This window comes from Hipposideros armiger, unplaced genomic scaffold (assembly GCF_001890085.2).
Source record: "Hipposideros armiger isolate ML-2016 unplaced genomic scaffold, ASM189008v1 scaffold_18, whole genome shotgun sequence".
NCBI lineage: Eukaryota > Metazoa > Chordata > Mammalia > Chiroptera > Hipposideridae > Hipposideros > Hipposideros armiger.
Genome location: NW_017731368.1, coordinates 2,116,109 through 2,143,325, shown reverse-complemented (window position 1 = coordinate 2,143,325; position 27,217 = coordinate 2,116,109). Strand labels below are relative to the sequence as shown.

The window sequence follows — 27,217 nt, the reverse complement described above, 5'->3', positions numbered from 1 at the left end:
TCAGCATCTTAGCTGTAGAGGGCAGTGTCACTGGCCCTCACATGTGGGATCCGAACCGGGGCCCTCTGGCATCCCAAGCCAGTTCTTAACCCACGCGCCACTCGGCTGGCCCTCTCCTGACATTTGTTGATTTCACCCTTGACTCCAGGAGTAAATTCCTGGATGACAGAGGCCATTGATAATGTGTGCTAAATGCATATGGATTGAAATAATTTAGAGGCACAAATCTGGATTTCCCCTCCAGAACCCTTGATACAACTATGGGAATAATGCTAATAGTGCTTTCTTTTGAGAATGTGTTCTCAAAAAGGGTTCTAGAGTTAGGTTTTGCTAAGTCAAAACTGGAAAACGTTTTGACAGATTGAAGCCTGTTTTAAGACTAATGTACTTGATATTAATGTCAGGGGTGGGGTGGGGCGGGCGGAGGGGGCGGAGCAAAAGCCTGCTTTGATCCTCACCTGGAAAGTCGCACAGCCAGCAGCATCTATGGACTTCAGGCATTCCCTAGGGGGCCTTGCCAGCTGGCACCCAGCCCTGTGCTGCTGAGAACAACCCTGAGAGGCAGGCCAGCACACTGCTCCTGACAGTGAAACCTAACCCTTCCTGACAAATCAAGTGCAGCCCTGTCTCTCTACAGGACCAGACACCTGCAGCAATTAAGACAAGCATTTGGTATTTGGGCAACCACCTGAAAGAAAGTAACAGTTACCTCAAAAAACTAAACTCAGTACACCTGAAATTAAAATTACATTGAATGTCAACCATCACTGAAATAATTTTTTAAAAGCACCTAGACTCAGGTATTCAAGACCCTCTGGGCCCTGACAACCATCTCCTTTTCATTTACTGCTTTCACAAATATTCACAGGACATTCACAGGCTAAGTGGCACTGAGCATGCAAGGATGAAAGTCTTGCCCCTGTTACTCTCCAACACCCTGTTCCCATTAAACCCTGTTCCTGTTAACTGTCCTGCACACCATTGCTGCCCAATAAAATCCTGTCAGGCACGCGAGCCCAGCTTGAATCCTTGCTCCTCTGAAGCCTTACCTTCTCCGTGCCATAGATAACTCCTACCTGGCACTTGTGTGGCTCCATTTTGGTGTTGTATGTTTGTCTGCGCACTCTTGTGTGCCAGCCTCCCTGCTCACTCTGATAACTCCCACTCAACCTGTAGGACAACCCAGGTGCCACTTCCAGGGGGCCTTCCTTGACCTGAACCTCATTCATTTCTATGTCACCAGCACTTGGGACAAAAACACTCACGTGCTCTGAGAAATGAATGAATGAATAACGTTAACGGACTGAAGAGTTACACAGGCAACTTTTCAGGATCACCCTTCCTTAGACTTTCTTCCCATACCTACCTCAAATGCACACATTCAAAACATCTGTTCTCAAACATGTCTGCTCACAACAGTTCTAATCATACTCTTAGCCCAACACCACTCTCCCGGACTCCTCCCCAAGAGAACCTGGAGTATGTGAGAGGTGGGTCCGATGGAGGACAACGAGGTTGCAGACACCAAACAAACCCCTAAACGCGGGCTGCCTCCATTCACACGCGTACGTGTGAATGCCATGGCGAACTCCTCCGGAGCGGCAGTGTACCCCACGAGATACCAGGGAGGAGGCGCACAGCCACCCGCACGGTGGGGCTGGTGAGCCCGGAACCCGCACTCCTGCTAGCTTGGATAGCGGCGCACATAGCTCTGGCGGCCGACCTACCGAGTCACAGCAGCGAGTATAGAGGGGCGGGACGTGACCAAGAGGGGTAGGTAGTCAGCAGAGCACGGCGGCGCGCTCAGATGTGTGTCATTGCTCCGCGCCAGCCAGTTGGCAGCTGATTGGCCCGTGGGCTTGGGGGCGTGGCCACAGCGCCTGAGGCAAGCGGCTGCGCGCGGGCTGTTTGTCTAGCTCTCCGGCCTTGCGGTGTCCAGACCGCCCTCGATTCCTTTAGACACTGGCGGGCAGCAGGCATGGCTGGAATCCCCGCGCCGGGCAGCAGGAGGCGGAGCGGGCCCCAAACACCCATCGCTGGCCCGCCGCTCAGCATCGGGCATCCTCCGAGCAAGCGGGCCCGGGGCTTCCCCGTGGCCGCAGCTCAGGACCCCGAAGATCCGTTTGGTCCGCACGGGGATTTCACCGCGGACGACCTGGAGGAACTCGACACCCTCGCGTCACAGGCCCTGAGCCAATGCCCGTCCGCTGCTCGGGACGCGTCCAGTGAGTGCGCCCAGGGGTCTTTTTCCCGAGGGTGGTGCAGACTGCGCCAGACACCCTTTGGGGGCTGTGGCTTCGGAACCCCACGGCGACCGCTGCCCCGGTGTCTTGCACCCGCACCGCCTCTTCACCTTTTAAAAGTATGGGAACAGCTTGATTTAAGCAGCGGTTGTGCTCCAAAAAGGTTCTTTGATTTTGAGGAGAAGTGGATCAGGAATGCCAAACAGCCGATTTGAAGTATAGAAAGCTAGATTAACATTTTACTTTAGCTTTTAAAGTTAGGGCCACTAGGTTCTTAGTTCTAAGCAGAGATCCTGCTTAGAACGCCCACCATCAGAACCATCACTACCTTCGCATGGAGAGCCATTCTTGTGGCAGTTTGGGGAGGTCTTAGATCTAATGAAGACCGCTGTCCCCTTTGAGCCTCATGAGCATAAGAGGGGTCTGGCAGAGGCAAGAGATGAAGGAAACTTATTCATTTATATAACCAATAAATTGTACTAGGTGCCCAAACCTTAGAAACTGCAGCACACTTAGCAATGAGCAAAAAGACAAAAACCTCTTCCTTCATGCAGCTTGCATTCTAGTTGGAGAACGAGTGAAATCTTGTGGAGCTCCCAGAAAGAGAAAGGTTTTGAGAGCAACTTGGCGTCTGTACTTGGATGTCTCACAGGCATCTTAAATTCCACACCATCATTTCATGGAAACCCGTCATCCTCCAGCATCTTCAGCATGTTGCCTGGCACAGCAGACATTCAGGAAACACCCATTGATGACCAAATATTCCACATGACACTGACTAGCACCACTCCCCATCAAGTGGCACAAGGCGACAGCTCCCTTTCCCTGACTATACATCAAATTCCTTTCCAAACCCTGTAGCTTAACCTTCTTAATCTATCTTGGAATCCGTCCTCTTTGCATCATCTCTACCATCTCCCTGATCTGTTACTATCACCCCTCCCCTGGACAATAGTCTGCTAAATTATCTTCCCAGTTCCAGTCTTGAGTCCCTACAAATCAGACTTGCCACCACAGCCAGAGTGATCTTTTCAAAACAAATCTGCTGTGTCTCAGATACACATGAACATCCTTAATGAAAGCCCTTTAATGACTTCCCACAATTTCCAGTATAAAGATCAAAATCCTTATGTGGCCTGCAAGGCCCAACATGGTCTGTCACTCTCCCTTTTCCTCTCTGGGTTTTAGCCACACTGACCTTTCATTCCTTGAATTCTTCCTGCTTCTTTACAAAACAGAAACTTTGCACATTGCTGTTTCTTGTAAATTGAGTGTTTTTTCCATCCATTCCCCATCCCCACTCATCTGGTTAATTCCTACTTGTTCTTCAGCTCTGGCCTCAGTCATCATCACTTCCTTAGGGGAAGGCTTCCAGTCATTCAGTTGGATCAAATTCCCCTATTATAGGCTTTCCTATATTTGTTCTCTGCAGCTCTCATCACTGTTGTAATTTTACATTTATACATGTGATGATTTTTTTAATGTCCTGTAAGCTCCACAAGCAAAAAGATAATCCATTTTGCTCACCATTGTACCTTGAGACTAAATCATGCCTGGCTTATTATAGGTGCTCAGTAATTATTGTTGAATATAGAGCACTGAGTTCTGACTAGGGGGATTCCCCCAGTGCCTTTCAGCCCTTAGATGAGACTCTTAAGATTGGATGAGGGATGGGGAGAGGGTGGCAGGATCTATTATTTCATAAGGATCATTTATGAGTTTGAGTCATGTTATTAGGTTAGAAAAATACCTATATTGTTTACTAGATCTTTCTCTCATTTGCCTTCAAGAGGGATTCTTTTCAGCATTGTGTGATAAAAGTGGGAAACATGGGGTCCTGAAAAGTATGTGGGAACTGTTTTTTGCAGGTGTTTATAAGGTCCCCAGATTAGATGGAATGTCAAAAAATCCTGCAGGGAAAAACAGAGAAAGTGTTCCAGTTAAAGCTAATTTTGAATTAGAGGTACTTCAAGCACAATACAAAGAACTTAAAGAGAAGGTAAGTGACTTAACTTGTGGTTTTTATAACTAAGTCATTCACCTATGCATGCATTGTACAATAAAATATATAAAACTTTTAAAACAAGAGTCCAGGTTCATCCTCATGAAATGGGGGGAAAGGGGAGGCTGGGGAAAGAAAGCCAGAAAATTGAGGCCAAAAGAAACTAAATCCTGAGCTTCCTAACAGCCAAGGCAGGAAAGGAAACACTGTACAGATCCAAAAAGATACAAATTTGTTTTATCACCAAGATAAATATATAGCATATTTCTTATATAAAGGATACAGTATCATAATGGTTGCTATTCATTAGCAGTTTTGCAAAAAAGCCGACATCCCTCATATGACCAACCTGGGTCCCTAGGTAAACCAGGAGCATAATGTGGAATTTTAGTTCTGTAAAGCGTATGACCCAGATTGTTTAAGACCTATAGGGCCTATAGAATCTGCATGTGTGAGTGACAAGTGTGTCAGTAAGCTGTCTTCCTGAATATCAGCTGTCCCATGAAGGAGCCTAGCAGCCAGGTGACGACTGGTTGGTATGGATATATTTTGAGCACTCACTGGTCTGTAGGATTTGTTTTACATGGGTTTTTTCCATATCACCAGCTACATGTATAATTTTCCCTTACAAACTTTTCACAAGATTGATTTGGGATTTACAGATGAAGACAATGGAAGAAGAAGTCCTCATTAAAAATGGAGAAATTAAAATTTTGCGGGACTCACTGCATCAGACTGAATCCATTTTAGAGGAACAGAGAAGATCACATTTCCTTCTTGAGCAAGAGAAAACTCAAGCACTCAGTGACAAAGAAAAAGAATTCTCCAAAAAGGTGACCCAGAGCATTTGTTTTGGTCATTATAGACACCAGCTTTGCCTGCTCACTGAGTTCCTTTAGACACAATGGCCAAAGTTGCCTGTAAATCTTCCAGGAAGATTTCAACAGTTGTTTGTCTTAAGTACTTTCTGCTCTCAGCTCACTGCATGTACTTTTCTTTAGACTCTGCACGTGGTTTGGAAAAGGACTTAGGTGAAACTGCTTTGCTGTGGTAGTGGGTCTTGGCAGGAATAACTCACCAGCTTAGACTTCTCAGAAACAGGTTTAAATTAGGACTCTTTTGGCAGATCAGAAACTCATTTGATGTAGCTTAGGCCGAAAGGTAATGTATTGGATTCCATGACTGAGTCTGGGGAAAAGGGTGTTCTGCGGCTTCCATTGACTCAGGCATTGCCAGGACTTCTCTTTGTTCTCTGTACCATAGACAGGCTCCATCCTTATGGAAGAGACTGAGCTCTCCCAAAGCTCTTGGGCTCGTATTTCATAGCTCCAGAGCAGACTGAAGCCTTGGGCTCCCGTATCAAGTTTTAAAATTCTGGGGGTTTTAAAATTTAAAATTGGTCTAACCCTAGTCAGGTGCCTGTCCTTGAACCAGTCACCATAACCACACAGATGATAACTCCCATTCATATCACATAGTCAGAAGTAGGGAAATGAGTGTTTCTCAGGGTGGGGTGGGGTAAGGGGAGATGCCACTCCGGAAGGAAAACAGTAGGTGTCCAGTGTACACCACCACTTTCCTTCAGCACCTCCCGAGTCTTGAGTCTCAAGGACATGGGGTCTTCATTCAGCAAACGTCACAGAAGCAAACGTGCCCAGCACTAATAGCGGTAGCTGTCTTTCCATGATGAAGAGTAAGGGATTTGCGGTCAGACAAACCAGAGTTTGAATCCAGGTTTTGTCACACACAAGTGGTAACATCAGAGTAATGGCTTAAACTCTGATTCATTTATCTTATCTGTTCCAGGAAATAACCAGAAGGGCTGTTGTGAGACTTAAAAGGCCCTGCACTTACTGTGTCTGGTGCTGTGGCTGGCATGGGGTACGCTCAGGGAGTGCAGCAGTTACTGTGGGTTACAACCCCTAAGGGCCAGGGCGGCAGGTCCCCACACTGCACAGGGCTTTGGTAAAACTACGCCAGATCCTCTGCCCAGACTTTCAAGAAAACCTGGAATTGTGCATCACTGTGTTCATTAAAAAGCCAACATACTACTAGGAGATACGGCATCTTGTCAGCCGCTGTGCTGGGCGTTTTACATTCATCATTCTAATTTAATCCCCCCAACCGTGAAGATAGGTATTTATGTTACAGGTAAGCTAAGGTTCAGAGAGCCTGAGTAAATGGTTTTTGAACCTCACAGTAGTTCGGATCACAATATCTTTCTAGAACACCATACTGTCTTTCAGAAAGAAAGACAAAGCTCAATATTTTAGGACATTTATGTCACAGCAGACTTCCTTGGTTTTCCATTAGCTTAAGATTTTGAAGCCCAGAAATGTTTTTATATGTGTGATGCAGCCCCTACAAGTATGTTTCTTTTGCCTTCCAGCTCCAATCATTGCAGTCTGAACTCCAGTTTAAAGACGCAGAGATGAATGAATTAAGAACAAAGCTTCAAAGCAGTGAACGAGCAAATAAACTAGCTGCTCCCTCTACTTCTCACGTCAGGTAATGATGGTGCTGGAGGGAGACTTCTATTTTGTATTGCTTAGTAAAAAGTCTGAAAAACAATGTCAGGCTAGTCCTGAATGAAGGCCATTTAGACTCTGGGCTTGGCCCTAGGTCCTCTTTGCTGAAGGCATCAAAGGTGGTTTGGATGAGGCTTGAATAGTTTGGGCCATCACAGCATACAGGCTCCACACTCTAAGAGTACTTCCTCCAAATGGGACTTTATAAATACAACTCCTGAGGACTAGAAAAGGCTGTAGAGGTCATCCCTAAACTTTTGGGGTGGGCCAGTCTTCATTTTTATGAAATTTGTTTCGAGTAACTGATTTTGCCCCAAGCATAGTGTATGTATTTCAGTCCCAACTACTTGGCATATTTTTTTTCACTTGCTGCCCTGGGACCTTTGTCCAACAGCCCCCGCCTTTGCTGCAGATGTAATGAGCTTGTTAGTGGTCTGTGTCCTGCCCCTGGCCTGCCACAAAAGTCTGGCCCAGTGTCAGTATCAGCCTTGAAATTTGAACAGTGTGCGTCAGGGCGCCTTTCTCTGGCATTGAGCATTCTGCAGCCTTTGCTCCTAATGGGCAGGGTGTGAAATTGAACTCTTCCTGCTTTGCGTAGTCCAGGTAAGACAGGAGAGCGGAGGGAATCCATCCTCACACCTTCACTAACAGAAAGGCCTCCATCTTGTCAGATCCGATCAGAGGGTTAAGACTGCTTCTCTAATACAGAGCCCCTGGCACTGGGGAGCTGGCTCAGTGTCGCAAGACACAACGCACCTTTTAATAGACCCTCTTTCTACTGAAAATCTTCTAGTGCAATCCCTGACTTAAAAAAAGGTCGTTCCCCAGTGAAAAGATGTTTTGGTGGAATCGGAAATAGTAATGAAATTACAACCAATATTTTTAGGTGATTAGAAGAATATGGAAATGAAAGATATTTTTCAATGGATAAAAATGCCTTGAATTTTACACTGCTGTCTTGACAAAGAATGATAAATATATAGTAGATAAAAGCTTTGATCAAATCACCTAGATGTGAAAAGTTTAAAGCTTGTTAGACATTTTATAACCAGATATTTTAAGTGGTTTTAACAGAATTGTTACTGTGCTTACATAGTTCACTTTTTCCAGTCCTAGGAAAAACGCTTCTGTGGTTATAAAGACAGAAGCATGTTCTCCACAATTTGGAAACCCATCTTTCCCTACAAAGGAGTCTTTTAGTGCTAACATGCCCCTTCCCCACTCCTGCCAGACAGAGCCAGGATACAAGCCCCCGGTAGGCAGAGAGGGTAAGTCAGTCTATCCATCGTCTATTGCTGTATAACAGGTTGCCCAAACTTGTGGCTTAAAACAACAAGTATTTATTTTCTCTGGTTTCTGTGGGTCAGCAATTCTGATAGGACACAGTGGGGATGGTTTGTCTGTGTGGGGGCTGGAATCACGGAAGGCTTGTTTGGGGCTAGAGGCTCTGTTTCAAGGTGGCTCACTCAATGGCTGGCAACAGAATCCCTCTCCACATGTGGGCTTCTCCCCAGGGCTACTTGGCTGATCTCGTAACCTGGTGACCGGCTTCCTCTAGAGCCAGCGAACCCAGAGAGAGAGCCAGGTAGAAGCTCTCCTTTTTGTGGCCTAGCTTCAGAAGTCACATGGCATCACTTCTTCTGCCACATTCTGTTTGTTAGAAGTGAGTCACTGAGTCTGGGCCACATTTAAAGGAAGGAATCTAGGCTGCACTTTTTGCAGGGAAGTAAGTGTGTCAAAGAATTTGCAGGCATATTTTAAAACCTCCACAGTCAGCATCCACTGACATGCCAGAAACACAGCTAATATCCAGGGACATGTGTTCCTTTCATAGCCCAGCCTTGACCTTGTACAGCCCAGTCCAGACTGATGGAATGCTACTGTTTCCTAGAGAGAGACAATGTAGCATTAGTAGGTTTTCACTCTGAGATTGTGTTGTGCTATTAATAGTTTATCTTATAACTCTCCTACCACCATCAGCCTGGCCATGAGTCCCAGTCACACTGCTTACTGGCTTGTGTCATTTGGACAAGTCCTTTAACCTTGTGCCTCAGTTTCCTATATAAAACAGAGCTAATGATAACACCCCTTCGTAGGGGTGCTGTGAGGAACCCCTAGTGAGCTAACATTGTAAAGCTCTTAGAACCGTCTGGAACACAATAAGCGCTATCTAAATGTTAGTGGCTACTGCTTTTATGTTATTGCCTCATTTTGAAGGGCGGGCAGACAGCTTAATTTCTTTTCCTTTCCTTTCCTTGTGCGAGTTCCTGTTTTACATGAGGAAGGCAAAAGATGTGAGGGCCCTTGAGTTGCTCTGGCTCTTGTTTTGATCCAAGGTTGAAGAAGTAGAACAATAGAGATCGTTCTACTTGTCAAAATAGAGATTTTAAACTTGTTTCATCTAAGAGCTTCTGATATGCCTGTGCTTTTGTGCTCATGTTGATTCACATTTTATCTAGTTTCAGAGAATCAGACCCAAAGTCTGGGAGATGCCCCTAGAAAGCAAGAAGAGTCCCCAAAACATCTTGTTGACAGCTGGATGCAGAGCTCAAACACTCAAGGTACCAAAATCCCTGCTCCTCATGCAGGAGGCCTGCGTGGCTCTGGTTGCCCTCTGCGATGCTGCAGTAGAATTGCCTGGGTCTCTGAGGACAGTGGTCAGAGGGTCCAGGGAAGTCATAGCTGTGACTTAAACAGAAGACTATAAAATGAAGGGGCCAAGAGGAGGTGTGTCCCAGAGCCTTCAGCACCACAGGCATCTGTCTCAATGGGGTTTAGTGGCAGCTTAGAGGACAGTCGGCATCCAAGGAAGCCCCCACTTTTTCCTTCTAAGGCCATAGAAAAGGCCTCCCATGTCAGAACTTCTAGAGTCACCTTGTTTTCTGCAGGTTCCATTTTGATAAACCTTCTCCTGAAGCAGCCTTTGATCCCAGGGTCGTCCCTAGGTCTGTGCCACCTCCTGAGCAGTTGTTCTGAGGCCCCTCCCAGCACCCTGCTGCAGCCACCGGGGTTTGGCAGGTAAGCATAAGACTCCTAAGAAACTTTTAGGAAGAAGTTTCCAGGAAACTTGGCCAGCCTGGGAGGCCAATGTGCTGGGCAGGGAAACTAGAGAATTTGGCAGGCAGGTTGTTTGGGGCCCTTGACCTTATCTCCATCTCACACTGTGTGTTTTCTTTTGTGTTTATTGCTAGTTCCTTGACTGGGATTTCAAGCCTGAGGACCACAGTTTCTCGTGATGGGTCATTTCCCCTCTCGGCCCTTAGAGAAGCACAGAGCCTGGCACTTACTGGACTGAACCTGATTGCCAGGAATGAAGGCTCATGTGACAGAGACCCAGCAGAGGGAGGCAGGAGGGCCTTCCCGCTCTGCCAGCTCCCTGGAGCTGTGCATCTCCTCCCCCTGGTGCAGTTCTTCATCGGCTTACACTGCCAGGCTTTGCAGGATTTGGCAGTAGCTAAGAGAAGTGGAGCGCCCGGAGACACACCGACACATTCCTCCCACGTGAGCCCTGGGGTAGAGACCAGCCCTGAGGACTCACTTTGCCACCTGGAAGGCTTCTCTGTGGCTTCACTTAGCGTTCTCCAGCACCTGGTGTGCCACAGTGGAGCAGTCACCTGCCTGTTACTGTCAGGAGCAGGGCCGGATTCTGCTCTGGAAGGAAACCCGAGCCTGGATTCCCAGGGGGATGTGAGCCCAGCCCCAGAGGGGCTCGCCGATGACCAAGGCCAGCATCCACTATTGAAGATGCTTCTTCGCCTGTTGGCTTTCTCTTCTGCAGCAGCAAATCACCTTCAAGCCAGTGTCCTCAGCCAGTGCCTTAAGGTTTTGGTGAAATTAGCTGAAAATGCTTCCTTTGATTTCTTGCCCAGGTACAATATAATGCAGCATGAGAATCATGATTCTGTGTGGGGCTTACCTGACCTCTTGAGGTCTGCCCTGTGGCCCTTGTACTTTGTTCATCTCTTGACTTATCTGTACTGTTCACAGTTCTAAACCTTGGCTTAGGTTCTAGGGCTTTGTTCAGGGAGTTCTTAAGTATTGGGAGAACCAAGGAAGTGGTTTGTTTGGCTTAATTCTGCCTCTGTACAGCAAGTAAGCAAAAGACACGCGAGATAAAAGAAAGCTGTTAGCTACTATGGAAGAGTGTCCTGTCCCCAGGACAGACAAAGGCTGTACCAAGAGGCCTTTGAACCTGGGACATGGATCAGGTTAAGACCACGTATCACAGCCACGTTTAAGTTTGGTGGGTTTCCCAAAGGAGGGTGTGGGGAGGGTCTGCAGCCCACAAGCTGACCTTGCTAGGAATCTGCCTGTCATTGTGCCCACCTCTGGCAGGAGCCACAGGTTCCTTGCTCCTCTTAAGGTTTACTGGAAGTGGCAGGGTAGTGAACCTCGCTCATGAACACTTGTCATAACCCACCTCCCCCCTGCTTCGCCAGAGAGGCCAGTTCCTGTCCCAGAATGACTTTGCTGACTGCACATAACTTTTCACCTCTGAGTTCAGATACCTGTTTCTAAAACTACTTCCAGATCCTGGTTTCCATCTGAATCTATTCTAGCTGGTCTGGTCCATCAGAGCCAGACCTGGTACCACATAGTGCGGGCAGCACAGTAGGCACGAACCATCGTCCAGGTACCTGGCCGGGACCCAGCTCAGTGGCTTGTTGCTTGTTTCACATTTGTTAAATGAATGAATACCAGGAACCACGTTTTTACTACTTCTCTTGGTAGAAACATCATCATTCCATTCCTGTTCAACTTCTCCACAGGACATCAAAACACAGCTATTCAATGGGTGTTTACCATAGGCCGGACACAGACGCCTTCCATTCCCTAGCTCGTGCGACACCCTCAGAGCCCTGCATCCTCACATTAGTACAGAGCCTGGCTCACTGAGCACTGTGTTTGCTGAGTGAATAAGCCCTGTGTTGAGGGAGGGGAAAGTAGTCAGATCCCAGAGGGAGCATGCTGGATGCGTTTCAAACCAGTTAGGCTCCTGAGCCATGGCCCCTGATCACGTCAGATACCACCTCCCACTTTGTGCTTCTCTTCAAAATGCCTTCACACTTGCAAGCTGAACCCCTCTACCGCACAGCTTCCTGTCCACCTTCGTGTGAAAGCTAGGAACGAGTGCCACCAAGGCTCTAAATCAGCATGCAATGCAGGCAGGCTGTGGCCTCAACGGGCACCCTTGTCCACCCGGGTCTGAGGGCAAATCACCCCTCACCCTCATCTTTCTACTGCATCTGTTGTAGACATAGGGTTGTCCCCCAGGTACTAGGATGGCAGGGGCTTTGGGGCAAATAGGTCTCATCCCCAACTTAGTGGCGACTTACCTATTGTGCTTTTGGGGGGGTGGGGTGCGCTACAAAAAATGCATTTAAAAAGAAGGCTCTGATGCTATCAAAACAATTTGGAAACCGCTGTGTTGTATATGAAGATGGATTCTTCATGCACTTAGTTTCAGGGGCTTTAGTTAGGAGCCACTTCTAACAACCAGGTTGAATTCCAATTTCCCACAAAGTCCCGCACTCCTGGCCACTGAAAACCTTCAACTTCCTGTCTGCCATACAGGGATTTGCTCTAAAATGAGTTCGCCCCAAATAGTGAGACCTTGCTTCCTAGTGGCATACTGAGGAATATTCTTACCCTCAATGCGCGCAAGACACTGTGCGCAAGACACTGCAGGTGCACGGAGGAGGACATGCGCACAGAGCTGCCTCCGCCCCGCCCACTAGGCAGTATAGGTCAGACAAACAGCGGTGGTTGTCTTGGGACTTGGTTCCTTTGCCCTGAGACTTGAGAGAGAGTGCCCAGAGCCCCTCACCCATGAGCGGTGTACCTTCTCATACCTGGCGGCAGAGAAGCTGCTGTTCTGACGAGTGGACAAAATGGTCTTCTCTGCGTGGCGAGTGGTCTCATAAGATCCAACTATACCAAGTCCATGTTTATCACTTTGGGAGCCCGGCAGTCCTTTGGTGGTGGGCACAGGACATTTCTCTCTCCCAAGGCCTGCCTCCCTATTTGGGAGCAGAAGCAGGAAAGAGCTTAGGAGCAGTGTGGAGGCCAGGCACCCCGGGTCCACTATCTCTAAGCCACAGTGAAGGGTAGTACCCGTTCATTCGCGTGAGAGTAGGTGGTAGTCAGCTGGCACTTGAACCCAGGTCTGTCTAAACCACATCTCGTCTTTGTACTGGTTGGCTTGAGTTTCCTGTTCTCCAGTGAAAAGTGAGGGTGAATCGTGGGACTGGGTTGGAAGTGTCACATCCCTCTGGGCCCTTGTGTTCTAGGTTCCAGTGTGTGTTCCCGGTGCTGCCACAGTGCCTCAGCCCAGAGACACCCCTGCCCAGCGTGCTGCTGACTGTTGGGCTCCTCTCCCTCCTGGTGGACCACGAGAAGCTCGCACCTCAGCTCTGCTCCCACTCGGGTAAAGCTGGGCAGGGGGCGGGCGTCTGGGCTCCTGCAGGGTAGAGGGCAGGGTGGTAGCAGGGATGGGCCTCCTGGGGGCTTCTGCAGCTTGTACTGGCTCTGGGTGAGAAGGGTGACCATGAGTGAGAGGTGGGGCATTCTTTTCAGAGGGCTGCCTCCTCCTGTTGCTGTACACGTACATCACATCAAGACCTGACAAAGTGGCCTCGGACACACAGTGGCTTCAACTAGAGCAAGAGGTAAAACTGCCAGAGCCCCTTGTGTGGACTTCCCCTCCCCACCCCACCCCAAGAGCCATTTTCTCTCCTTCCTCTGGAGAGAGGAAGCTTTAACTCATTTTGGTAGCTTATCTAGCCACTAACAAGGTAAACTCATCTGGGGGGGCTTCACACCACATAAATGCAAAACAGTGGAGCCCTGGGTATCCTAGCACTTGGCAGGGTTGCCTGATAAGTGGTCCTACCCTGGCCTTGGAGCCTGGTAGCTGGAGGTGGGCCTGAAGGCACATGGGTTGTTGGTGAGAAACGGGGTGTTGGTCCTGAGTTTGGTCTGGGAAGGACCTTATTTGTGCAGACAAGCAGTTGCTAAGGCAACTGGAGCTCTTGTAGAAGCCTGAGAAAGGCCTTGCTGTGATGTGTCAGGGTCTCGTTCTGCCCCGGATGGAACAGCCTGCTCTTGTTCTAGGCCGTGTGGCTCCTGGCTAAGCTTGGTGTGCAGAGCCCCTCCTCCCCTGTCACTGGCTCCGACTGCCAGTGCAACGTGGAGGTGAGTGCCCTGGGGCAGGCAGGGGGCAAGAGGGGGGCACCTCTGCTGGTGGGTGAGGTGGCCCTGTGCAAGGACCCCATGGTGCTACCACTCAGCACCCTCCTCACCTGGGGGGCCAGGGAAGCTGCTGCCCAGCCGAGCAAGTTGTTAGGGTGCAGGACCTGCAGGCCTGACCTCAGTCTGCATCCCCAGGTGGTCAGAGCACTCACAGCAATGCTGCACCGACAGTGGCTGACAGTACGGAGGGCAGGGGGCCCCCCCAGGACCGAGCAGCAGAGGCGGACAGTGCGGTGTCTGCGCGACACGATCCTACTGCTGCATGGCCTGTCCCAGAAGGACACGCTGTTCACAGTGCACTGCGTGGAGGCCCTGCACCAGTACGACCAGGTGATGCTGGGGGTCAGCGTGCTGATTCGAGGGCTCCCCGACGTGACAGACTGTGAAGGTGAGTTGGCAGGAGGACCCCTCCCTGTGGGGTTTTCCCTGAAGTTCATGGATGAGTCAGACTTCCTGGCCTTGTCAGCAGCCCTCCATCCACCATGGCCTTTCCCGGCACTGGGGTCATTCTTAGCTTCCTGCTCCGGTTCTCCTCTAGCACATCAGGCTGTCTTTTGCTTGTATCTGTTGAGTTGGCCTGGCAGAGCCACGATTTTTCCGGAAACATCCCTGTCTGAATTGCCTTTGTATCACTTTGCTTGCAGTAGCCGAGGGAGCAAGGCCTGGGCATGGAAGGGTCTAGTTAGTTCCCGTGGGGTGGGGGGAGGAGAGGCGGGACCTTCACCACAGAACCCTCCTCTGTCTCGCACAGAGGCTGCCCTGGATGACCTCTGCGCCACCGAGACCGATGTGGACGACCCGGAGATGGACTGTGGCTGAGGCTGTGAGCATGGAGCCACATGGTGGCACCAGCACCACTGTTTTCCTCACCTCATCAACTGATTAAAAGCAGTGACTGCTATTTGAGAACTTGCCAGCCTTGTTGTGTTTCCTGTCTGATCTTTGTTGGCGGAGTGGGCGGGATGGAGCAAGAACGACGCAGGGACGGCTGGGATCCATCTTCCTGTCATGGCTGGAGCGGAGACAGGTCCCCATGGTAACGAATCTGCCTAGAGGAAGGAGCCCTGCCCTGCCTGTGGAATTGTCCTGAGTCATCGCTTTGGGCAGAGGCCATGGGAAGAAAACCTACGACAAAAAGGGAGGCAGCCCTCGGCCCAGGCCTAAACCAGGGAGGCCTGGGGAAGTGGGGCTCAGGGGTGGGTGCAAAATGGCCACGGCAGGGGCTCCTGACAGGCTAGAGTCCTGGAGCTGGTTTTCTCCAGTAACCTGGGCACCACAGCCAGTGTCCTGACTGGCTATCTTGCTGGTGTGAGGGCCCTGGTGCACTGTGCCAGCCAGCAGGCCCACAGCAGTACATCTGAGGCGGCCTTTGGGGAGTCACGGGTGGTGGGGAGGGCTGGGGAGGGAGGCAAGCTGACAAGCAGGGCGGGCCTTGCTCACACCAGCCCAGTGGGCGGGCTCAGGCTAAGTTTCACTTCCCGCCACTGCAGCCAACAGCAAGAACCAGCCAGGGTGCACCCGGAGTCATTGCTGCCTGCCTGCCTGCTGCTTGGTAAGTGAGGACACCCAAGGGCCTGGGACAGGGTGGGAAGGCCATGGGTTCCACCCGCCTGGCCCCAGGCTAAGCGGGCACTCAGGGAGAAACCAAACCCCGGGACAGTTGAATGTGCTGATCCCACTAAGGAAGGCATCCCACCCTCTCTCGCTTCCTGCCTTGAAAATGGGTCCTGGAGTTCTCAACAGGGCCTGCCTGTGCAGGGAGAGCCAGAGATGTGCTCCTGCCCACCCTCCTCTCCTCCCCTCCCCTCATCTTACCACTGGGGCACTCACACCTACTCCCCACCCTGTGCTCCTCCCCAGGCTCCGCGGACCCACCATGGACTCGCAGGCCCTGCCCCTGAGGCCCATGCAGACCCTCATCTTCTTGGACCTGGAGGCCACTGGACTGCCCTTCTCCCAGCCCAAGATCACAGAGCTGTGCCTGCTGGCTGTCCACAGATGTGCCCTGGAGAGCCCTCCCAGCCCTCAGGGGCCTCCTCCCACGGTGCCCCTGCCACCCCGAGTAGTGGACAAGCTCTCCCTATGTGTGGCCCCAGGGAAGGCCTGTAGCCCCGCAGCCAGCGAGATCACGGGCCTCAGCACAGCTATGCTGGCAGAGCACGGGCGTCAACGCTTAGATGCGGACCTGGTCAACCTGCTCCGAGCCTTCCTGCAGCGCCAGCCACAGCCCTGGTGCCTCGTGGCACACAACGGTGACCGCTACGACTTCCCCTTGCTGCAGACAGAGCTGGCCATGCTGGGCCTCGCCAGGGCTCTGGATGACGCCTTCTGTGTGGACAGCATCGCTGCCCTGAAGGCATTGGAGCAGACTGGCAGCCCGCCGGAGCATGGCCCGAGGAGGAGCTACAGCCTGGGCAGCATCTACACGCGCCTGTATGGGCAGGTCCCGCCGGACTCGCACACGGCCGAGGGTGACGTCCTAGCCCTGCTCAGCATCTGTCAGTGGAGGCCACGGGCCCTGCTGCGGTGGGTGGATGCTCACGCCAGGCCCTTCAGCACCGTCAAGCCAATGTACAGGGTCACAGCCTTTACTGGAACCAACTCAAGGCCACCTGCTGCCACAGCCAGTGCACTCCTGGCCACAGGCAGAGACACCAGTCCCAACCTCGGGGGGAGCAGGAGGCCCAAGGTCCTTCCTCCAGTGAAGGGCCCTGAAGCTTCACCCAGGGAGGGACTGCTGGCCCCACTGGGCGTGCTGGCCTTCCTGACCATGGCATTAGCCACACTGTATGGGTTTTCCCTGGCCACACCTGGGCAATAGGCCGAGAAAGGAAGTCTGACGAATAAAGACCCCCACGGCACTGTGGTCCTTTGCCTCCACCTTCCTTGGCAGCCTTAGAGCCTCCTGACCTCTGCCTGCACTCGGGGGCCAGGGAGAGGGGCATTGGGGGTGGCGCAGTATTTGTCCCTCACCCTCCCTAGCAAGATAGACGTCTGAGCCCGAAACAAGTAGGGAAAACATGGAAATCCAAGTGTTGGATGGAAATGGTCCCTGCCTACTACCCAATGCCTACAGCCAAGGCTCTGAAGAAAGGGGGCAGCAACTCCAAATGTCTGCATTTATTATAAACAAGGGTGCAGACCCCAGACTCTCAGAAACATATCAACAGGCACAAAGCTGAGACAGATATGATGAGACAGAAACAGAGGGACGGGGAACACCGAGGTATTCATGTCTGGGCCAACAGCCACCCAAGGCTCCCCTCCACCTGTGGTCCCTTTGGTCCAGACAGTCCGTTGGCCCACCTGTCCCCACTGCCAGGGCACACTGTGGACTAGGGTACAGGAGCTGGATATTCTGTGAGGCTGGTATGGGGGAAACAGGGACTATCAGAGGTCAGGGGGTCCCCCTCCTCTCTGGCCAATTTCCCTCCAGGACCCAGGGGTTTCAGACTTACAGCAACTATCACATTTTGAAACAGAAAACAGGCCAAATGTTTGTCTAAAAGTAAAACAACACTGCAAGGAGGACATCTGAGTGTAGGTGGACAGAAGGCACCCTGCCCACCTCGGGCCGGGGCTGGGGCCAGCCAGGGCAGCCAGAACCGTGGGTGGATGTGGCCCTCCAGGTGGTCCCAGGAGGTTATAGGAACAGTCCAGGTAGACAGCTGTCAGGGCGGGTGGGGCTCTGCCTTAGGCCTTTCGAAATCAGGAGGCTGCCCACCCTCCACTGGGCAGGGCCCAGGCTCCAGGGAGCTATGGGATCAAAACCCAACCCAGCCAGGTCCCAAGTCTCACCTACCTGCCTGAATCACAGCTCTGGTTCTTCAAAGGGAAGCACACGCCCTGGGGACAAGCCATGGTGTCAAGCAGTGGCTAGCCATTCTGCTGAAACCGGAACACGTGTGCATCTTACCCAGAAAAAAGCTGTGCTATCCTAAGGTGACAAGCTCCACCTGGTCTCCCGGGGGTGGTTTGGAAAAGAACTCCCACCTCATTCTTTTAATTTTGCTTGAGATTTCAAGGCAGCATAATTTCAAGTGAAGAAGAGAACAAAAGTATGGTCCCAGTAAGTCCGGCAGGGGTTGTCCCCCACCTTGTCAGCATCACAAGAAGCCTTATGTACAAACAGGACACACACACATCCTGCACGGGAGAGAAGGGCCGTGCCTGCATACCCATGCACACATCCATACACACACAGACGTGTCAAGTGGCAGCCAAAAATGCAGGGGCATTCTCAGTGGGCAGCCTTCGGGGGCTCCATGTAGGCTGGGTTATAAGGAGGCTGGCTGGCAGAGTAGGGCATGGCGGCACCTCCTGAAAATAGAGAGGACACTGGTTGGCTGTGGGCAGGCAGGGTCTTTGGGGTTAGGCAGGGTCACAGTTGGCAGTGGTATGGTACTCACCAGACAATGTCTCATGGTAGGCTGGCGGGCCCATGGGCTGGGCCGGGTAGGGTGGTGGGTATTGTGTCGGGTAGGGTGCTACTGCCATCCCTGGCTGGGGGGGCATGGGCTGGTAGCCCTGGTATGATGGCCCAGGGTAGCTGGGCGGCACACTTGGAGGCTGAGGGTAAGGGGCGTGCACCACGGTGGTGGAAGTGGTGGTGGTCACGACCGCTGTAAAGAGAATCCCAGTCAGGACCCTCAGGCGTGCCCCTCCCCCCGGGCTTAGCCAAATCAGGGTCCCCATCAGCTCCCCTTGCCACCCCGGGGTCTGCGCACAAGGGCCCACAGGGCATGCTTACGGCGTGGTCGGCGGCACATCTTGTACAGACAGCAGCAGGAACAAGTGAAGCAGACGATGATGGTGACAACAAAGAGCACAAAGATGGTCAGGCCGATGGCTACCGTCGCCCCGAACCTGCTAAAGAGCCGGTCATGACCCAAGGCCCCCACCGCTCCCCAGGACCAGCCTCCACAACCCACCCACGCCAGGGGGCACCCCTCTTGACACAGGAGACCACGCAACACAGATACAGCCACTTCCGGGGTGTGTAGTTTGAACCTGTTTCAGTCTCGGTTTCCTCGTGCATAAAAGGGGGTTGTGAGTCTATGTAAAGCACCCCACCCCGGGTCTGCCCCCTCGCCCCACCCTCAGGAGCATGGGAGGGAGTTCTTCTGTGCCTCCCACCATACACACATCTTGTCCACCCCACCAGCCGATCAGCAGATGGTTGCCAAGCCAAGTGCCACAAGCCCGGCTCTGTGGTCTAAGCCAAAAACTCAGCGATGAGTGAGACGGACCAACTTGTGGCCTCTGGGAGCCCACAGGCCACTGAGGAGGCAGGTGCTGGAGGTAAAATGACTCAGGAAGCACAGGGGACGAAGATGGGGAGAAGTTCCAGGACAGCAGAGACCAGTGTGGCCAGAACAGAGAGGAGAGGAAAGCAGCGAACGCAGCCTCTGCACTGGCCGGCTCGTAGCCCCTGGCAGGGTTGTCCCCGACGTGACACCGAGCCAGCTATTCACATGCACCTCTGTCTGGGCTTCACAGGTGGGTCAAGTAAGAGACAGGTGAATGACATGGAGGGGCTGGAGGTGGCCCTGACTTCTGGAAGAGGAGGCCTCCCAGTCTGACCCAGGCCCCTCAGCAAGGATCATGATGGTGGAGGACCTGCTCTTTGAGAAAGCAGGCCCTGGGCCAGAAGTTCACCCAAACTGACTTTCAAGGGCAGACAGAACCTGTGCTAAGCTCTCCTGTTCCCAGAGGCCAAGCTCTATTCTAATAAAAGGCAAATGCTTAGCAACTGCACCAAGCCCGTTAAACCATCGAAGGAGCCTGGTGAGCTGTAGGGTATCTGCCTCCTGAGGCCTAGGGGAGGGCTGTGGTGGCTTCCACTTCAGAGCCTAGACAGGCAGCACCATCTCAGCAGAGCCCTGCACCACAGCCTAGGGACAGAAGGAGGACAGGCGCTTCACACTCCAGACTCAAAAGTACCCAACAGCATTTGCAAAGCAGGAGCCACTGGCTGCTGTGTGGCCCAGAACAAGGCCCCAAGACAGGGCTGTCAGAGTCAGGAAGTGCCTTTTTGCCCAAGAAAGGAGCCCTCATCTGCCCCATCACCCACAAGCTCCTCCCCGGCCCTCTGCTGACCCAGGGAATGGAGAAACACACACATTCAGGGATGATCAATGACAGTGCCATCATCTTTAATCTCTCCCACTCTCCCTTTCTCTCCCTCACTCTTACACACACACACACACACATGCACGCACACAGCATGGCGCCCAAGCTCACCCCATGTTAGCCTCCACTTTCACACTGAGTCCTGTGCCCCCGACTTCCCTCTTTCCATCATGGGCCACTCAGTTTCAATCTCCTCCCCTTTCAGAGAAAAGGAAAGCAAATCTCCTAGGCCCTCCCCTATCCTGACGTCAGAGGCAGGAAGGACAGACAGGGTACCCTCTTAAAGACACAGTGCACCAGGTGTCCCAACTGTTCCCAGCTGTGTGATCAGTAGGGAGGGGCCAGGAGTGGGGAAGAAGCCAGGCGCTCAGGATGTCTTACAGCGCCACCACCGGGTGAGAGAGACACCCAGCCTCAGCGTGCCAGAATCACTCCTGCTCAGCCCGTTCCAGCCATCCTCCTTGATGGGCACCTTCAGCTACCTAGGCCCACCATTAGGACCCCGGGGCCCATCTGCCACCCTGCCAGGTCTGATCATGTCACTCCCTGCTCAAAAGCCTACTATGGTTCTTGTAGTTCTTGGGATCACTCAGGAATTCACTTTATAATTTATTTGTTACATTGTGTGTGTGTGTGTGTGTGTGTGTGTGTGTGTGTGTACTTTCCTGTATATTTATTAGAGTTCACAAGAAAAACAAGAAGAAAAATCTAGTTGTCTCACCAGATAGTAAAACTTACAATAAGGCAAGTTTTTGTTTTTAGTTAAAAGTCTAAATAAAATAAAACTCCTGTGTGGCTAGGACTCCCAGTCTCCCTCTGTACTGCAGTCACATCACCCTCCTTTCAGCTTCTGAAAGCACCAGGCTGTGTCCTACCTCAGGGCCTTTGCACATGCAGTTCCTCCGGCCTGGTCCACCCTTGTCTTCCTCCCATCCCCACATTAATTCTTGGTCAGCCTGCAGCTCAAAACATCACTTCCTCAGGGACACCGTCCCTGACCATGCAGGTGAAGGTGGGCTTCTGGATATATGCTTTTACAGAATCAAATTCCTGTCTACCTCAGTTTATAAACACTCACTCCTTTGTGCGAGCATTTGGTTAACGTGCATCTAGCCTCCAGCTTGTGGCTTCATGGAGGCATAGACTATACCTGCTTTGGGCCATCGCTGTATCCCCAGCACCTGGCATATAGTAGGTGCTTAGTAAATCTCTGACAAATGAATAAATTTACTCAGGGCCCCCGTGGCAGCACCTAGTAGGACTACCAGGCATGATGCTCTGAGGAAGCACAATATGTCAGGGATGGTTGCAGTGTGGCAGGGACCCGTGGCCACAATAGGTCATGGTACTGATAGAACCATGCTCTGAGAGGAATGCGGCTTCCCAAGGCTGGGGCTACCTCCCAGATGAAGGAGTCTAAAGGCCAACTTCAGAAGGCAGAATTGGGTGGTCCCCAGGAGGCTGAGACTCCCAACGTTCAGACTGTGAAAGGGCCGTCTCTAGAGCAGGGACACTAACTCTCACCGTAATGCTGACAAGGCAGTAGGCTGGCCATGACACAGGACGTGTGAGAGCCACAGAAGGGATGCCATGAGGGCTGGGAGCCAGCACAGGTTCACCGCGCCCACACCTCACCTAACAGACCCCCAGCCGTTTTCCCTGCACCGTCACAGTGGAGTCGGGGCAGGTCAGCATGGCCGCCTGGGGCCCATAGCCAGAGTTTCTACCACTCAAGTGCCTAAAACCACACCAATCTTGCCCAACCATCCTGTGAGGGCCAAAGAGCTGAGAAGGGACAATGAAATCAGGATCTAAAGAGTGATGACAAGGGACCACAGAAGCTCTGGGGAGGGAAGGAGCAAAGCACGCACACAGCCACTAACTGTTCACCTGAGCAGGATGGGACTCACCTGCCGAGGCTGTGGGGGAGGGGAGAGTGCAGAAGCCCTGAGCCAGCCCTGAGCCCACAGCTAACATGGCTTCACTATGGGAAGTGCAGTGCCCATGCCACAGACACCACCCGTCCCGGCCAAGCCAGGCAGATGTGGGCTCCTGTGGATCCCTGCGATCTGACCTAGTGCCTTGTTCTTGGGGAACCCAAGGAGTTGCCCCGAAGGAGCGCTGAGGGCAAGGATCCAAGAAGGAAGAGGAGGAGGAAGTTGGTAGCAGGGAGTGCAGGTGGAGCTGGCGCAGGTCCCTGGAGCTTCTAGCTGCGACCCAGGCAGCAGGGGCTGCACCCCACCATCCAACAATCCAACAATCCAGTGGCCAACAATCCAGTGGGCAAACAATAGTGCCCTTGGCAGAGGGGGCAGCGCACAGATGCTCACCCACAGGACATCGCCCTGGGGCCCAGACAGGCAGCTACGTAAGGGCATTCACAGAAGTGTCATTGACAACCCTGTCCCTCTACCCTCCTAGCACCTGCTCCCCAAGCCCTAAACCTTCATAAGGCGGGTGCTGTGGGAACCACTGGGGCTCTGCTCAGAAAACATAGATGGGCAGGGCGAGGTGGGGGGGGCAAATAGGAGGGGACCACTACTTCCGTCATCTACGCTTCCCTGTGGGTGGGCAAGACAGCCTGGGTGGGAGGTGTGGGAGACAAAACAGGGCAGGGAGGCTGCAGGGCGCGCCCGCAAGGCTCCATGGTGTGCAGTCAGGCTGACCAGGCCTGCTTCTGGGAACACGCCTTGAGGAGGGAGAGGGGACCCAGTCACCTCCCTGCTGCCACAGTCCGGGAAGCCACTCCTCCTCCTAATGCCCCATCGGCACTGTACCCTCTCTCTCCACTTTCCCAGCTCAAGTCCCCACCATTGCAAAAGAAGCCTTCTTTATCCTGATTCCTCCTCCAACTCCTGTCTTACTTCTCATCCGTTCACAGCGAAGTCTCCACGGAGCTGTCTACGCTCACCTCACTGCACACACTTCCAACTCACTCTTCAACCGGCTCTACTGGACAGCTCCTGCCAAGGGCACCATGGCCTTGGTGCCCTTGGTGTGGAATCCACAGTTCTCAGTACAGTCCAGGCCGCCTTCATGTCTCCTCCCTCTCAAGTCCCTGCCGCCAGTCCTCAATGGTTGTTGACCCTCAGACTCGGTCCTCAAAACACTCATCCCACCCAAACCAAGCCCTTCACCCCAAACCGCAGAGACCAGGACACCCCCGGCCCCTTGCCACTCCCTCAGCTCCCTTCCTAGCAGGCAGCTACTGAATGCCTGGTCTCCAGCCTCACCTGACTCCGCCAAGCACAGTGTGCCTCTGGCCTCCAGCATGTGGGACCAAGAAGCCATGGCTGCCTTCTGTGACCACCTGCCACACCCTCCCTGCCTGCTCTTCTCATGCTCCACGGAGCAGCCAGAGGTCGTCTTCCTAAAACACCACTTGGACCCCAGCACTGCCCAGAGCCCTCCGTGGTGCTCACTGTCCTCAGGATGAGGGCCACTCCTGGGCTGCCTACAGGCAGGCCTACACTGGCTGGACATCAGACGCCCCTGAGGCCATCTGAAAGCCCACAGTTCTGGGCCTTGGCAAAGGAGAGGTGCTCCCTGGACGTGGAGGGAGGGGTGCTTTGAAACCTCAGTCTCCATCAGCTGAGGGGGCAGGCTCAGCTGGGAGACCAGGCACCGAGGGGACCCAGGCTGCACGTCCTGCCCCCCCGGCACTCTCAGGAGCCCAGCCTCAATTCCACTGCGGCCAGGGAGGCCCCACACCCGCCCAGGCTTACAGGATAGGATGGGGACACCCATGCCGGCCCAGAGCCCAAAGTCTCTTCCCCCAAAAGGTCAACCAGGTCTGGGCAGATCTTCTCCCGAAAGGGGCTTCTACACCCACCAGGGAAGGGACAGACAGCGTGGGGAACAGACTCCACCAGGAAAATACACACGAGTGGCTGCACACCCATTCCATCCACATGAAATGTGGAGTCATGAGACTTGTTATGGTGGCAATAAGACGGGGAAGGAACCTGGCCAAGAGGATAGGAGTTTGGGAGATTGGGTTGTTCCTTGGCCCCAATAGGAAGGCCCTGACACAGTAACCACGACCCACAAACCTGACACAGGTACTATGCATCATCAGTTGTCTCAATAGCTTTGCCCCACAATTATCACCCCATCACCATGCACCCGGCTTTACCATAGCCCCTATCACTGCCACCATTGCCCCCATTACCCCATCACCTTGTACCCACCACCAATATCCCTATCACATCTCCCTGCCACCATTACCCCATCACCACCATCTTACCACAACTGCTTCCCATCACCATATATGCCTGTCATCCCATCACCATACATGCTCCAAACACCCCCATCAACATCACCCTATCCCCACCACCACTCACTCAGCACTATAGCCCCCATCACCTCATTCCTGCCACCATCGCCCCATCACTGTCACTCCGACTTTCCTACACCCATCAGTCACCCATGCCTACCCCCTCACTTAGGTCAATATGAACCCCCACCCTTGACCTTTCAAATGTCAATCCCCAACCACAGTCACCCCCATTGCCAGCACCCAGCACAACGATAAGGACACAAATTCCCAGCATAAGGATCAAGGGTCTCGGTGGTCAGATATGGTGACAACTTCCTTGGGGCCCCACCCTAATGACTCTGTGCCTTCCCAGTCCCCACAGCCCTCACCCTAGCCCACCTGAGCCCCCTGGTCACCTCTGCCAGGAAGATGCACCCAGCGTGCCGGTTTTACTTACCCTGACATGGGGTCACTGTCCATGTCGGAGCTGTACTTCCACGACTCAGCCAGCTTCTCCTGCGTACGGTCCAAATCCTCCCTGATACTGGCAAAACTGCAAAGAGGAAACCACAATTAACACAGCAAGCCCCACCCAGCGCATCAGGAGAAACAAACACTACACTAGTGCACACAAACGCCACGCACAAACGCCAACCCGCTCGCTAGTGGGCCATGGAGGCAGCCCTGGCGGCCTCCGGAGCATGGATATCACACACACCTGGGTCTCAGGCTACGATGCCACACATTCTTCTCAAGTGCATATGGGACATTCTCCAGGACAGACCACATGTGAAGCCACAAAAAGAGTCTGAAGAGATGTGAAAGATAGCTGATATACAAAGTATCTTCTCTGACCACAACAGGGTGAAGTCAGAAATCAGAAACAGGGCCAGCCTAGTGGCTCAGTTGATAAGAGTTGGCTTAAGAGCGTGAGCTCTGAGCAACAGGGCTGCCGGTTCAATTCCCACATGGGTTAGTGACGCTGTGCCTGAGCTGAGCTGTCGCTGAGCTGCCAACAGGTGGCAGGATGGCTCACCTGGTGTAACAACAAGATTGCCTGTTTGATGGTAGCTATGCCACCTGCAACTAAGACTGAACACAGCACCTTGAGCTTAGAGGCCAAGAGCTGCCGACAGGCAGCCAGATGGCGACTTGTGCCCTCCACAACAAAGACAGAACAACTTGGCTGGTTCCCTTCCACAAATCCTCAACACTGTTCCCATCCCCCCAATTCCCCAATAAAAATCTTTAAAAAAGAAAAAAGAAGTGATACAAAAAAAAAATCCAGAATAAAAAAGGGGAAATAACTATAGCTACAACAGAGATTTTTAAAAATAATAACCTTGTTTGGATTCTGACTTGAACAAGCNCATAGGCTACCGTATGTAGCCAGCAGCCAGCGTGAGCGGCCAGCAGCTGCAGTGAGCGGTCGTCCAGAAGCCGGCAACTGATCTGCCTCGCCCAGGAAGAGCGCAATGATGGTGCAACTTGGGCCAGTGAAGCAACGTCCTCCACAACTAGACTGAAGAACCAAAGGACAACAACTTGTCTGTTCCTCTTCCCCCAATTCCCCAGCGCTGTTCCCGTCCACCAATTCCCCAATAAAAATCTTTAAAAAACAAATATAAATGAGCTCTGGCAGCACTGAACTTAAGGTACAGGGGACATTCCCTGCGCCAATCAACCCAACTTCTCTCCGCAGCCCTGGAGCCCACCTCCAAGAAGCCTAAGGGGGCAGGCCAGCACAGCCACAGCCACGGCAGCTCCTCGGACTCTGACAGCAGCAGCAGCTCCAGCAACTCTGACATGGAGGCGAAGCCCCACTCTGCAGGCTCAGGGATGCACGGAAGCACCCCGAAAAAGGTCAAGAAGCCCAAGGTGAAAAAAGAGAAGGTGAAGAAGGTTTCCCACTGACAGGCCTGGGCTTGGCTCATTAAACCTCCTCTCAGCCTTCAAAAAAAAAAACAAAACGGAAATGATTTAAAAAAAAAAAAGAAAATGAGAACAATACCACAATACCAAAGCTGGTAGATCTCTAGCAAGGCTAATCAAGAAAATGAGAAGTGATACGAAAAAAAAATCCAGAATAAAAAAGGGGAAATAACTATAGCTACAACAGAGATTTTTAAAAATAATAACCTTGTTTGGATTCTGACTTGAACAAGCTACCCATGAAGACATTTTTGAAACAAGTGAAGTTAACTAAAGACAGACAAGTATTGAAAGCTATTAATGAATTACTGTTAATTGTGCCATATGTGTTACTTATATAGTAATATTTCTTTTTAAAGGACTCACTTGTTCTGATAAAAACATTTAAGGAGAAGTGTTTATGATGTCTGGGATTTGTTTTTAAATAATCCAGAAGAAGAAAAAAAGTGGTGGGAGGGATGTGGAACAGTGTCAGCATGTTGGTAACCTTGGAAGTGGATGATGGATATCATGGAGTTACTCTCTCTGCTTTTGTATTTATTTGAAAATTTCCAAAGTTAAATGTAAAAATAAATAAAATTTCAAAGCCTTAGGAACAACTATACCCTAATAAGTATGAAGGACAACCCATAAAGCTGAGGAGAAAATATTTTTAAAAATCAGTGTGCAGGAGGAAGCATTTGAAATCTTGTTCCCCAGTATAGAACATCTGACAAATAAGTTCACACACTTGTTGCAATGATGTTGCTAAACTTTTTTTTTTTTTAAGAGTTTTATTGGGGAATTGGGGGATGGGAACAGCGCTGGGGAATTGAGGGAAGGGAACAGACAAGTTGCTGTCTTTTTGTTCTTCAGTCTAGTTGTGGAGGAC

General features: G+C 51.9%; 3 protein-coding genes across 9 annotated transcripts in view; 2 read left to right on the top strand and 1 right to left on the bottom strand.

The window, feature by feature from the left end:
* Positions 1-1,869: 1,869 nt before the first annotated feature.
* Positions 1,870-14,938, top strand: ATRIP (ATR interacting protein). Of its 3 annotated transcripts, none has more exons than XM_019634390.1 (13): positions 1,870-2,225; positions 4,112-4,242; positions 4,908-5,078; positions 6,635-6,753; positions 7,884-8,041; positions 9,233-9,334; positions 9,719-9,791; positions 9,965-10,642; positions 13,064-13,200; positions 13,350-13,441; positions 13,887-13,967; positions 14,160-14,412; positions 14,776-14,938. In XM_019634390.1, exons 1-13 carry the CDS (start codon positions 1,979-1,981, stop codon positions 14,841-14,843), a joined length of 2,310 nt encoding a protein of 769 aa, XP_019489935.1. In that variant the 5' UTR covers positions 1,870-1,978; the 3' UTR covers positions 14,844-14,938. The 3 variants fall into 3 exon arrangements, 2 of the variants coding, with proteins under 2 accessions (XP_019489935.1, XP_019489932.1); XM_019634387.1 differs by having other exon boundaries at positions 1,871-2,225; positions 9,662-9,791; XR_002122944.1 differs by lacking the exon at positions 14,776-14,938 and having other exon boundaries at positions 9,662-9,791; positions 13,844-13,967; positions 14,160-14,251.
* Positions 14,939-14,977: 39 nt separating this feature from the next.
* Positions 14,978-16,890, top strand: TREX1 (three prime repair exonuclease 1). Of its 2 annotated transcripts, none has more exons than XM_019634401.1 (3): positions 14,978-15,060; positions 15,515-15,576; positions 15,885-16,890. In XM_019634401.1, the coding sequence occupies exons 1-3, from the start codon at positions 15,058-15,060 to the stop codon at positions 16,843-16,845; spliced, it is 1,026 nt and encodes a 341-aa protein (XP_019489946.1). In that variant the 5' UTR covers positions 14,978-15,057; the 3' UTR covers positions 16,846-16,890. The 2 variants fall into 2 exon arrangements, with proteins under 2 accessions (XP_019489946.1, XP_019489941.1); XM_019634396.1 differs by having other exon boundaries at positions 15,028-15,220.
* Positions 16,891-17,129: 239 nt separating this feature from the next.
* Positions 17,130-27,217, bottom strand: part of SHISA5 (shisa family member 5) — a 22,026-nt gene continuing 11,938 nt past the window's right edge. For 2 of the 4 annotated variants that reach the window (XM_019634443.1, XM_019634450.1), the window contains exons 3-6: positions 24,872-24,967; positions 18,775-18,893; positions 18,434-18,646; positions 17,130-18,344 (exon numbers count right to left, since the gene is read on the bottom strand). In XM_019634443.1, coding sequence (XP_019489988.1) covers positions 18,265-18,344; positions 18,434-18,646; positions 18,775-18,893; positions 24,872-24,967 — 508 coding nt within the window. In that variant the 3' untranslated portion in view covers positions 17,130-18,264. The remainder of the gene's footprint in view (positions 18,345-18,433; positions 18,647-18,774; positions 18,894-24,871; positions 24,968-27,217) is intronic. The other 2 variants (XM_019634446.1, XM_019634456.1) reach the window with 1 other exon arrangement.

What these genes read in the sequence shown, in the direction of transcription:
- ATRIP (XM_019634387.1), top strand. Translation starts at nt 1,979, where the DNA reads ATGGCTGGAATCCCCGCGCCGGGCAGCAGGAGGCGGAGCGGGCCCCAA. An exon ending in AAAAAGAATTCTCCAAAAAG is followed by an intron (nt 5,079 to 6,634) that starts GTGACCCAGAGC and finishes TTTGCCTTCCAG; the next exon opens with CTCCAATCATTGCAGTCTGA. An exon ending in CGACGTGACAGACTGTGAAG is followed by an intron (nt 14,413 to 14,775) that starts GTGAGTTGGCAG and finishes TGTCTCGCACAG; the next exon opens with AGGCTGCCCTGGATGACCTC.
- TREX1 (XM_019634396.1), top strand. Translation starts at nt 15,137, where the DNA reads ATGGGAAGAAAACCTACGACAAAAAGGGAGGCAGCCCTCGGCCCAGGC. An exon ending in TGGGGAAGTGGGGCTCAGGG is followed by an intron (nt 15,221 to 15,514) that starts GTGGGTGCAAAA and finishes CCGCCACTGCAG; the next exon opens with CCAACAGCAAGAACCAGCCA. An exon ending in GCCTGCCTGCCTGCTGCTTG is followed by an intron (nt 15,577 to 15,884) that starts GTAAGTGAGGAC and finishes GCTCCTCCCCAG; the next exon opens with GCTCCGCGGACCCACCATGG.